At 40.2% G+C, this 11,925-nt stretch overlaps 2 protein-coding genes across 2 annotated transcripts; one reads left to right on the top strand and one right to left on the bottom strand.

Annotated features, from left to right (window-relative positions):
• The first annotated feature begins 764 nt into the window (after positions 1-764).
• chaf1a (chromatin assembly factor 1, subunit A (p150)) lies at positions 765-7,280 on the top strand. The gene is made up of 16 exons (XM_033965696.2): positions 765-1,164; positions 2,139-2,186; positions 2,362-2,981; positions 3,054-3,113; positions 3,223-3,467; positions 3,543-3,603; positions 3,678-3,746; positions 3,845-4,062; positions 4,141-4,309; positions 4,411-4,491; positions 4,625-4,723; positions 4,792-5,041; positions 5,125-5,278; positions 5,351-5,660; positions 5,927-6,014; positions 6,546-7,280. Exons 1-16 carry the CDS (start codon positions 1,101-1,103, stop codon positions 6,644-6,646), a joined length of 2,637 nt encoding a protein of 878 aa, XP_033821587.1. The 5' UTR covers positions 765-1,100; the 3' UTR covers positions 6,647-7,280.
• Positions 7,281-8,073: 793 nt separating this feature from the next.
• Positions 8,074-11,751, bottom strand: ubxn6 (UBX domain protein 6). The gene is made up of 11 exons (XM_033965699.2): positions 11,115-11,751; positions 10,337-10,482; positions 10,179-10,243; positions 9,981-10,103; positions 9,802-9,899; positions 9,651-9,726; positions 9,483-9,567; positions 9,194-9,413; positions 8,940-9,070; positions 8,719-8,867; positions 8,074-8,363 (listed from the first exon to the last, which is right to left on the bottom strand). Exons 1-11 carry the CDS (start codon positions 11,195-11,197, stop codon positions 8,238-8,240), a joined length of 1,302 nt encoding a protein of 433 aa, XP_033821590.1. The 5' UTR covers positions 11,198-11,751; the 3' UTR covers positions 8,074-8,237.
• Positions 11,752-11,925: the final 174 nt, after the last annotated feature.

The following is an 11,925-nucleotide window of genomic DNA, read 5'->3' as shown; positions in this document are numbered from 1 at the left end:
GATCCTGCAGGATGCGCTTTTGTCGTAGTAAGCAGTACGCATGTGCAAATATGGAGCGGTTGTAGTTTGTTGAGAATATTATTCTGTTCATCGTTATAGAGAGATAAACTGAACGAACTACAAATCCCAGACTGTAACGCGCGTTAAACAGGAAACGCGTGACAACAACATGACACACAATTTAGGAATTACACACCCTTTTAATTGGGGTCTGAAAAAATGTTTCATTAATATTAAACGAAACAAGTATGATCAAATACTCTCAACTGTATGATCACGTTACTTTAAGCGATGAAAACTGAGCTGCGGTATCAAGGGGACATATCCGTTGATTTAATGGACAGCTCGGTCTTTGTTGATTTAAAGATGCACCGACTTCCAACACTTCTTCCAAGTACCCCGAGCATATTGTGCATAACCTTTATTCACTTCTGCACCCTCAATAAATTATAATTGGTCACTTTTGGATCATGGTGGGATCGGACTGTATAAAGAATGGGTGGGACCTGTTGTGAAAGATTGGACGTTTGTTTTTGGTTTAAGCACGAAGAATGGGGAGCTTCTTTTCATTCACATCATAATAACAAGAATATGCAAAGCTGGGGTACTAAATGTTCACATAAACATTAGCATTGCTTTAATTATCACATCCTTTTAATTATCACTGGCTGGCATAGCATGTCAAAGCCAACCCAGTCGATGAGCCAACCATGTAGCCAGCCATATTCAGTTATACATACAGTCACTTGCAGTAGCAGAGCGCTGAACAGAGATTGATATCAAACGCACCCTGTACTCTTCTGTGCTGGTGTCTGGACCAATGAGCGGCGGTTCTTGATGGAAGTGACACACTCCCGCCAATTCCGACTGCGGAGCGCGGAGCTGCACTGGGGGCGAACGCGAGGAGACGTGGAGGACACGAAGCGAAAATGTGCAATATTTAGTGTCAAACTAATCAAGAATAAGGGACTTTCGTCGACAGCACAGACCCACGGTGCTTTGTTGTGGCCAGTTTTGCAGCTGACACGGTTTATTGGCGGATTAAAAGTGATACTTGAGAGATTTGAATAGTGGATTCCCGGTAGAAACGGGGACGAACGATGTTAGCGGCAGAAAACCCAGCTGTGGACGGCGGACATTTAGCCTCAACCCCCCGGAGGAAAGGTAACTACATTTCGCCATTTTTGACAACTGTTTTTAGCTCTAAAGCTTACCAATGTCATCTGTTTCTTTGTTTCACCACATACACTCATTTTGATTCACTGCCCTACTAGAAATCACAAAATTAAAGGCTTTTTTGCCTTCACGGATACATAACCTGCAAAGCTACTTGATGATTGTCTGGTTGGATCGTAATCTTAGGTTCAATAATACTGTCTCTAATCGGAGCTTTTATCATAACTGGCTAGCTCCTGTTATATTTTAATTAGATGTTTCTTAATGCTAATTATTCGTTTTTTGTATCTTTTTGACATTTGAATTGAGTTGAGTGAACACCGAGTTGAAGTTGTCAACTTTTAGCCGCGGTGCTTTGTGCTAACGTTAATGGATATGTAAGGCTAATGTCAGTGCTAATCATACAACCAAATGGAAAACACTATTTACTTTTCTCAACATCCATGTGTAACTACAAATCATTAAAGTCACTGTCGTCCATTTCCTTTTTATTGTTTACACTCAATAGTCAAAGTTGTATGTTTTGAGGTATACACACTGCAAACATCGTTGGTTCGGCTCTATTTGAAGGCAGTCTATCAGAGCCGGCCTGCGGTGATCCGTGCCCGCTGTGGGGACCACACTGACGCTGGTTGGCGGGAGAGACCTAACCAAACACTCCGCATTGCAGCGGTGATTTCAGTGAGCTAACGTGCTAGCACTGGTCATTGTAGTGCTCATGTCAGTATCTGCGCAGATGGAAAGTATCATAGGCCTACTTGACTCTCTGTGGCACAGTTCAGCTATTGAAATGTGAAAAGTAAACAGTTGAACTATCGTCAAACAGTTGAAGAAGATGCATTAATTTAATTTTGTCGTTTTAGATGAATAATCTTAAGAATAGTTGGTGAATTTAGCAAATGTATATATTTGTATCGTATTGAAAATTATGCTCCCAATGAATGAATGTTTTTTGTCTTTAGATATGGATTGCAAACCAAGCAGCAATGCAAACAAGAAACTTGTTCAAGGTAAGCTTTAAACTTTAAACAATCTAATCAAATTTTATTATGACTTATTTTTGATAATTCGCATAATTAATCATTATGGATTTGCTCATTTCCCCCCCCTTTTTAGACGTCTATTTGTCTATTGTTTCTATTTTGTTTTCTAAAAGTGTTTTACTTCTGATAATTGTGTTTGTAGCCCGTCTTCCATTCAAGCGCCTGAACCCTGAGCCAAAGGAGAACCAGCCACCGAAACGTCCTTGTGCCCATGTTTGTCCAGGTCCAGAGGTGTCCGAAAGGGAGAACGAAAATGAGTCCTCTCCAATTCCTCTGTGCACTGGACCACCACTGGTCAATGGCCGTGGTCCGCTGGATGGCTTCCTAACTTGCAGACGCCCAGTGTGTGCTGATGAGAATATGGTCATAGATCTAACTGAAGAGAAAGTGTCTCGTATAAAATGTCGACTTCTTCCATTAAATGACAAGCAACAGAAACAGGATAGAAGAGTATCCTCTGGAAAATTGAACAGCACTAACTCTTTTTCCGGCATTGACTCTCCCAAAAAACAAACTGTGGACTGCATAGTGGTGGATGAGGATGTTACGACTCAAGATGAGAAATCAGATCAGACCGTATCCACATCAGTTCTTGATATAACACAAGAATCTGAGACTGAGGAAGAACCCCAAAATGAATCTCAAGATGCTTCTAGTTTGGTAAACCAGTCTCTGCTCTCCAATTCCCCGAGCAGCTCCATGTCTGAGAGCTCTCCAGAGAAGTGCAATACTGACAATCTCACTCCTAATTCCACGCATGAAGTAAGATTTTTAGCATGCTTTTTATGTAAAAACACCCTACTTCTGTTATCCTGTTTATATTTTCATCTTCAGGAGCCAAAGACCACACCGAAGATTCCTCCAGAGAAAAAGTTAAAAAGACGCTCCCTGAAGGTAAATGTTTTACAGTTTAAACACATAATTTTACCCTTTATTTGCATGGCATTAAAAATGGAGACCTTGCCTCTTTTGTAAAGCAATGTTATTTTATTTCCTAATTAAGAGTGTACAAGAGCAAGAAGAGAAGCTCCGTCTCCGCCAAGAAAAAGAGCGGCTAAAAGAAGAAGCTAAAGCAGCAAAAGAGAAAAAGAAAGAAGACGCTCGCAAACAAAAAGAGGAGCGTGAACGAGAGAAACGTGAAAAGAAGGAGCGAGAGGAGCGTGAGCGGAAAGAGAAAAAAGAGAAGGAGGAGAAAGAGAAGGCAGAGAGGTTAAAGGCCAAAGAGGAGCAGCGGAAGTCAAAGCTCGAGTAAGTGTTCAGTGTCCCTTTTTTACAGAAGAGATAAGAGAACATTTAGTGTTAAACCTTGCTGTGATGTTTTAGGGCTAAGCTTGAAGAGAAACGTAAGAAGGAAGAAGAAAAACGGTTAAAAGAAGAGAAAGATGTGGGTTTAATATCTTGTATAAAATGTAATAATAAAATGATGATGTTCATAAACAATGTGACCTGTGATTACAGCGCCTCAAAGCTGAAAAAGCAGAAATCACACGATTTCTACAGAAGCCTAAGACCCAACAGGCACCAAAGGTTGGCCCTTTTAATCTCAGTTGCTCTTCAGTCTTTAATTGTGGTTTTATATACAGGTCATGACTGGTGGATTGATACTTTTTATTTTGTTTTTACAGACTCTTTCTGCTGCCTGTGGAAAGTTTGCTCCATTTGAAATTAAGGAGAACATGTTTTTGGCTCCACTGATCCGGGTTCAGTGTGAAGATTCGGTTCTGGAGAAACTGGATGAATATTTACTAAAGCCTTCTCAAAACATTAATGGACTCAAAGACTGGATTGAGCAAAAGCCGCGACGCTCAGGCCCCACCAAAACTAGGACAACAAATTCACTCAGGTTAGCTGTGTTTGCTTATACCCATAAGAGCTCTGTCTGGATTATATTAAATATAATGTTGTTTTTTTGTTTCCTTAGTGAATGCACAGCAGCAGAAAACCATAAACCTGATGGTGTCCCAGACCGTTCTCTACATGGACCAATGAAACTGCTACAGTTTCATGAAAACTACCGCCCGGCTTATTGGGGCACCTGGAGCAAGAAGAGCTCACACATTTCAGCTCGCTGCCCTTTGAGACAAGACATGGTAAATCATTTTATTCTGTTCTAATGAAACGTGAAGTTGGCATGCTTAACCTTATGCATGTAGCACTGTGCATTGTAGTTAAGTATAATTTTGCCTGATAGGATTTGTTGGACTATGAAGTGGACAGTGATGAAGAGTGGGAGGAAGAAGAACCAGGAGAATCTCTGTCACACAGTGAAGGTGTAAGTAGTATGTAAATATGTTGTCTGTGTTGTGACCTGCTGTCCAACATGGATTATGGCCCAGAGACAAATGTCACAAAATGTCTGGATTGTGACACATGTTTTATGATACTAAAATGGAATTCTCCAACAGGAGGATGAGGAAGAAGGAGGAGAAGATGATGACGAGGATGATGGTTTTTTTGTGCCTCACGGATACCTCTCTGATGACGAAGGTGCTCTGGAAGAAGAGGTAATGTACTCAGTATAGTGATACAGGACATTTAATGTGCATGCAGGTGTTAATGTGTGTTTTCACAGGACGGTGGTGATTTGGAGAAACAGAAACTTCAACAGAAACTCAGAGCAAAGGAGTGGGACGAGCTGATGTCAACCAAGAAGAAGATGAAGTTCCTGGAGCCTATGGTGAGGGGCTGTGTGTGGGAGGGGGAGGGGCCTGGCTCAGAGATGTTCCAGGTCTATGCTCTGTGTTTGATTGAACCTTTGGCCAAAATGGACAACAGTCCCAGCCCAGGGGAGCAAAGTCTGAAAAAGCAGCAGGAGACTGAGCGTGAGTGTATATGCCTAAATACATATACTTAGAATGTATAGTTTAGTAATGACAAAGTGTACTGACTTGTACTATTTCCTCAGTACTTGGGCAGATGCTTCCATTGCTCCACGGAAACTCAAACAGCAGTAAAGCGATCATTACTGAGTTCCAGGAGTTTTGTCGACAGCATTCATCACCATCTTCACCGCCTCAACTGTCCAGTCCTCAAAACGCTACAGATAATGTTCCGTCCAGGTAGAGAAATTATGCTTTAACCAGATCTTTTCTGATTTGAATAAACCTCCTAACTGAATCATTCTTGTTCAGGATAAAGCTAAAACGGCTCATCAAAAACAATGCTGTATATGAGAAGCGCTCAACCTATAAGCGGTGCTGCTGGTATGTCCACAAAGAGGTCCTGTCCCAGTTTGGTCAAGAAACGCTCCCTGTGCCCTGTCAATGGACGTACCTCACCACAGGACTCAGAGAGGAGCCTCGTGAAGAGTCCCAGGCTGCAACAGGGTCTGTGGGCAACTCTCCTACCACTCCACAGACCTCCTCTGCTGCCCACAAGAGGAGGAGCACAGGCAGCATGTCCATCACCAAGTTCATGAAGAGATGTAGTGGGACAGAACAGGTACAGTGCTATGGTTTATTTTTTTATTTTCAAATTGCAAGACGTTTCAAGTTGATTTCCCTTTGGTTGTATCTGGTTGTTGTAGCTCCTCCATATTCACTACATGGCAAGAACGTAATATATTGTTTGCAAAAAAAAGACAGAAAATGTCCTTTTTCCACTTTTTTGTTAACCTGAAAAAAGTAGAGCTAGAGAATAAACACTTTAGTTATTACCTTGAATTTCAGAACTTGAATCTGTTGTTTAACATGATTTGATTTTTCCAGTCTGAAGCCATAGAAGCAGACGGGTTTCAGGCAGATACAGAAGAGGATGATGAAGATGACTGTGTCATTGTCTCAACAGCTAAAGACGGTGAGGATTTTAAAGAGTTCAGTGTATAATGACTCAGAATGGACTGCAGTAGTTTGTTGTAACATACCTCAAAGACTGGTCTCTAAAACTGAACACTTCTCATTTGTCCCTCCTTTTATGATTATGTGAAATTATGACTGTTGGGGAAAGAATAATCAGACTTCTCAATAGTTTTCAGTGCCGGTGTTACTGAGGAGTGAATGAGTAATGTATGCTGTTACACAAATATATATAAAAACAAAAGTTAACATCATTGCAGTGTTAAATGATAAATAAATAAAAAAAATAAATATTTATATATATATATATATATTATATATATATATATATAATATATTATATTTATATATATATATATATATATATATATATATATATATATATATATATATATATATAATATATTATATTTATATATATATATATATATATATATATATATATATATATATAAAAAAAAGAGAGAGAGAGAGAGAGATGGATATAGATTTCTACATATAGATTTCTGCTAATGATGAATCCACTGTCCAGGCTTGACAAGAGAGAATTCTGAGGACCAACCAATGGAGGTCTCTCCCTCTGACCCCCCTCTTACCCCAGTGTCCAGCGTTTCAACCCTCGCCTCCATCTGACCACAGCACTGTTCAAACACATGAGGACCTCACTGCTGCTCGGGGCCAGACAACGCCTGTCCCAGTCTCTGTGTTTTTGTTGAGTCTGAACTTCTCAAATGACCAGCAAAAATTACTCAACAAGGGACCCTAGGGTGACACTGGCATCTTGAATTTCTTTATCTAGTCAAACTGACTGGGTCAAGGTATTCTGTTTTTGTGATTAAAATCAGTGTGATTTTTGAACTAAAATGTGTTTGCATGTTGCTGAAGTTTGGCTTTGCCTTATTATGGAGGCAACTGATGTGATGAAAGTGCAGCTCAGATATGCCAGATTAAAACAAGGCAGACTCATTACACCAAGAACAGGATTATCTGTTAAATGCTAAATGTGGCATTATGGGGTCACTTTGATTCTTGATTTGTTCTTACAGCATAAGTTAATCAGAGGGAATGTGAGGCTAAAAGTAGACCATTACCTTAGGTGCATTTATACAGTGTGTTCTACTTATAATTCACTTGAGTCGTTACTCAGTCTTGAGCGTGTACAGATATGTCCTGTGTCACATTTTATAAATATGTATTTTCTTTGTTTTTCAAGAATACTTGAACAAGAAATTCATTAAACATTAAACTGCACTTTTATAAGAACTTATTCAATGGTTGTCAATAAGCAGCTTTGTCGTCTTGTTTATTGAATCAATGCGAACAGTCTTGGTTACAGGCAGGATAAAATGAAACGCACAACATAGCATCTTAAATGGTCAGAAATAGTGCAAACCTTACAAAAGCTCAAACAATTTACACTTGATAATGTTCAGATTAACATCTAACAAGGTTTTAACTACTGTATTCCTCTTTAACTGCCAGTTTAGGTTTACACGTCATGGGATGCATTTAAAAATTAGAGGTAGATGTTAAAGATTCTATGTTTATATTTTGGTTAATTATTTAGAAATTGAATCATGCTTTTGATCTTCTGCATATTGGTGCGATATTTGTCTGTAGATCATTGAAAACAATTAACAAATGGTTCATAATATCAACAAACTCTGAACATGAATTATGCAATACGGTTGCAACAATAAATGATGAAATGAACATGTAAGCATTTCATATTTTCCTGACTTGTTAACGTGCTATGTGAGGTTTGAGATTCACACAGTCAAGTTCAGTAGTGCAAATTTAACAGGTAAAGTGAAGCAGGACACAGCAGGGTTGTGCAGCTGAGCCAGATTCAACATCTGACGATCAAAGCAGGTCAGTTTATCAAAATGGACTCTGGAAAACCCTGCCATTGATACTTATCTTGACTTCACTGTCAGCATGACTTATTCTCATTAATTTTACTGACTGTACTTTACCCATCCATAAAGCTTGTAATGTGTGTTAAACTGTAGTGCATCCAAACCACAAACACTGACCTCGCACAAACTATTCTGTTTACTACACGCTCCAGATGAAGTATGTACAGTAGAATTCTGCCCACAAATCAGGGCAGGACTGGGCTCAAATACAGTTAACGATGCTTCTGGTTTGCCTGCTACTGTTTCGTGTAAAGAAAGTGCCACAAGTCATTTTGTGACATTAAGTTTGAAATCAGTGTTTGCGCTCAGCTCAGGGTCTGAATGTTTTCAAGAAGCTCTGGTTTCAGCAGAGCAGGACTTTTTCCTCCTGCGGCTGCAATATCCGCCTGCACAGCTGCATCCCAGGTAAAGGTGAGCAAGGCAGCAGGCACCTGCCAAAACAGTGTTATAGATTAGTATGTAAGAGTCCCGATAAAATGAGCGCATTGTGACCATTTGCTTATTGATTATCATGATATGTATAATAAAGTCTTATTTGCTATGCTACACTGCATTCTGACACCTTCCTCTTAAAGTAACTATTCCTCATCTGAACACTAACAACCACACAAACCAGTCCTCCCTCTACATACATCTAGTTTAACACTCCCTGTGTCTTTCTGAACCCAACGTCAGCTTTGAGTGCATGAGAGTAATGTTGCACACCATATCAGTTGCCCATATTAAATATTTTAACTGTCACTGGGCATATGTTATATCTGGCTAATTCTGTGCAGATGAACTCACCAAGTTGCACTCTGCGAGAGCCACCTCCTCCGACTCTTGTAGTTTCTGGCCTCCAGGAGCAATCAATTCAAATGGCTGCCAACCGTCCACCAGAGACTCTCTCACAAAACTATATAATGTAATGAGGCGGTCCCAGGCATAAAAGGTTCCTGATATTCAACAGTAATATATAAAAACGTGAACATAATTCACAATGTATGCAATGCATAACTACATGATACCTTGTAGCAGGTTTCCATCAGGCAGCCTGATTCTCAGCAAAGTGTAGTTGTATTTTCGTCTCTCTCTCTGTTCATCTTTCTCCCTCATTGCCTTAGTCCGCAACATTGAGTGCTTTTCCACTAAATCACTCCTGAAACACACATTCAGTGTATTCAGTGTAGTCTAAACTAGTTTAAACTTTATGGACTGAAGAGAAAACATTAAATCTCAAAGATATTGGGTGAATCATTGCATGAATAGAAGCATTCCTCACCGCTGCTGCTGCTCCTTTTTGAGCTCCTCAGCTGAGAGGTTGTAGAACTCTGGAGGAAGCTCAAAGCGCTGAGCATTGAGTGATGGTCTGAGGGCCTGAGGTTGCCGGTCAAGCACAGCTCTGACTGGCTCTCCTCTCTGAAGACGGTCCCTTCTCTCCTTCATCAGCTCCAGGTCATCAGGGCTCTGCTCCGGCAGCACCAAGAACTCTTCTTCCTCCTCTGGAGGAGGAAAATGTTTTTAATGGCAGCAAGGTAAAAAACATTTTCAGATGAGTAGAAGTGATTTACCTTGACCTTCTACAGGAAGCATAGTGCTTATAAAACCAAGTGCCTCAAGAAATTCTCTACTCCCTTCAACACACCGCACTTTCTCCTAAAAAATAAAAGCATATTCTTCGTGCATAGAATACAAAAATAAAAGTCATGAAACTCTGTTGAATTAACTTCAATGCAAACCTGGAAAACCTTGTTGGAGAGTTTAATTTTCCTGTATTTTTCTTCTGATGGATTTTTACAAATGTTGTCAACATACCTGTTCAATGAATTAAACATTGTATAGTTATAGAGGTAATAGTTAAATGACTTTACAGTCAGTATCAAGTCTTACTTGCTTATGATGTCAACAGCAGCCTTCACTTTATCTCTGTCTTTGCTGAATGTGTGCATCATCATAACAGAGGCCTCCACTGCATCCTCCTCAAAACGCTTTCAACAGAAAGGTGATGTCAACAGTAAGCTTAAATATTGTATTTATATGATTTGAAATGTCTTTACAAATGTATATACCATAAAAATTGCTTCTTTTATGTGAACCTCCCTTTCACTCTTGGTTAAAGTGGCTCCGGTCAAAGGGCAAGTGAAATATACACCAGACACTGACAGACTGGAAGGGTCTTTTACTTGTGATCCCTAGAAGAAAAAAGATGAAAGTTTAGTAATACACAATCATTCTAACAGTTTATACAATTTTCAAAATCCAGATACCTCTGCAAGATTTGGCTTTTCTTTTTCAGCCAGTGCAACAGCTTCAGCCTCCAATTCTCTTTTTACTAAAACAGTATATAACATGACAAATGGTACACACACCAGCCGAAAACCCATAAAGAAAGCCCCGTAGGGACAGCATGGTTTCTCTGACCCACCTTGGTTTCTAATGGCATCATGAGAAGTGTGCACCTTGGGCTTGTGCTGCTGTTCAATGCGGGCTAGAGCGGCTGCCCCCGCTCTCTGGGCTCCTTCACTGGGTGCATGACGCGGTCTGGTGGTGCTGCTGAGAACAGGCTCGGGTCTGAGAATGAAAGTATTTATTTAAGGTGTGTGTAATGTGATTCTGCAATACTTATTCATAAGTAATTTACAATATTATTAAGTGGATTATTAGTATGTGGTTATTTTTGCCCCAATCTGGTTGCCCAGTAGCACATGATTTAGTTAAATGCTGTTGTTAATATATAGTTTTCATAGTGCCACATTGCTATTATAGTTTTATATATCCACAGCGAGAAGCCTGGTTTATGCTATGAGATTGAGTCCCCTGTTGCATTGGTTTAGGAGACAGTGGCAGCACGTTTTGTCGAAGATTCCCCAGTGCGGGTGCACTGCAATGCACTTTCTGCTACAGTCACAGCTCTAATAAGATTTTACAAAGATTAACACAAGCGTAAACCCGTTTACTACAGTGGACACCTCCCTGTCCCCCCTCCTCTCCCTCTCTCTACATAAACCGTTACATAATACATTGATGGATGGTCTGAACGGGCTAATCCACAAACAAAAGATGATCCACTTACTTGAATCGCAAACATGCGTAGCTGTTATAAAATATAATGGTGATTATAAAGTTGACTGGAGTTAACCTGTGCTGCTAGCTACATCAGCTATGACATGGACGCAACCAAATAAATAGAGCTACAAAGTTACCTGGTTTCCTCTGTCAGCTTCTTACCAGCCCCGGCAGACTTAAACTTTATGTCCTTTTTAATGTCTTCAAAAAACTTCTTCATCGTCCTGTAACTATGACAGTATAAACAGCTCTTTGAGAAGAGGCGAACACAGCCGCAGACATCAAAACAAAAAGTGTCAGCTGTGATCAAACTGCTTCCGCTCCTCTGTGCTCTGCATCAGTGCCCTCTGGCGGAAGCACGAAGAAAAGCCAGATTTACACAAAAATCTTACAAATTGTAATGTTTGTGACCTTATTTATTTTACAAATGAAACTGCAACGTAATTGGCAGACTATCCTTACATCACACCAATAATCGCACCCCATCTAATAAAGCTCAATGTGTTCAATAAAATTTGTATTTGCAAGTGGATTGTTGTGATCTTCTAATAAAGGATCTGAAACCGTGCATAATTGTATATAAAACATAGGCATAAACACAGTGTTTATGGGTTCATAAAATGTATTGTCTTTTAGCCTTTTAGGCGCATGGTTTTACGGCGATAGGGATTTTAACGAGGGCCACTGAACGCCTAACCGCGCTCACACCACGAGCGACTTGAGCGAGCAGCTCTCATTCATTTCCTACACAGCCTGAAGCAGAGAGGAAGAGGAAGATCCACGCGCTCTGAGCAGCTGAGTTGAACTGAAGTCAACTTTATGCTAATACGGAGCGATATTGTCGAGGCGACAGTGACTGTCGAGTGATGGTCGAGGCCCTAAACTCGCTCCTTTTACCCCCGCTTGGTTGTACTCCCCACAGAGGTCTAGCGACGACACGCTTGCGCC

The sequence above is a fragment of the Periophthalmus magnuspinnatus genome, chromosome 4, assembly GCF_009829125.3.
Source record: "Periophthalmus magnuspinnatus isolate fPerMag1 chromosome 4, fPerMag1.2.pri, whole genome shotgun sequence".
NCBI lineage: Eukaryota > Metazoa > Chordata > Actinopteri > Gobiiformes > Gobiidae > Periophthalmus > Periophthalmus magnuspinnatus.
This window is presented reverse-complemented; position numbering and strand designations above follow the sequence as displayed.

What these genes read in the sequence shown, in the direction of transcription:
- chaf1a (XM_033965696.2), top strand. Translation starts at nt 1,101, where the DNA reads ATGTTAGCGGCAGAAAACCCAGCTGTGGACGGCGGACATTTAGCCTCA. An exon ending in GATGTAGTGGGACAGAACAG is followed by an intron (nt 5,661 to 5,926) that starts GTACAGTGCTAT and finishes TGATTTTTCCAG; the next exon opens with TCTGAAGCCATAGAAGCAGA. An exon ending in TGTCTCAACAGCTAAAGACG is followed by an intron (nt 6,015 to 6,545) that starts GTGAGGATTTTA and finishes TCCACTGTCCAG; the next exon opens with GCTTGACAAGAGAGAATTCT.
- ubxn6 (XM_033965699.2), bottom strand. Translation starts at nt 11,197, where the DNA reads ATGAAGAAGTTTTTTGAAGACATTAAAAAGGACATAAAGTTTAAGTCT. An exon ending in AAAAGCCAAATCTTGCAGAG is followed by an intron (nt 10,104 to 10,178) that starts GTATCTGGATTT and finishes TTTTTCTTCTAG; the next exon opens with GGATCACAAGTAAAAGACCC. An exon ending in GCTGTTGACATCATAAGCAA is followed by an intron (nt 9,727 to 9,801) that starts GTAAGACTTGAT and finishes TTCATTGAACAG; the next exon opens with GTATGTTGACAACATTTGTA.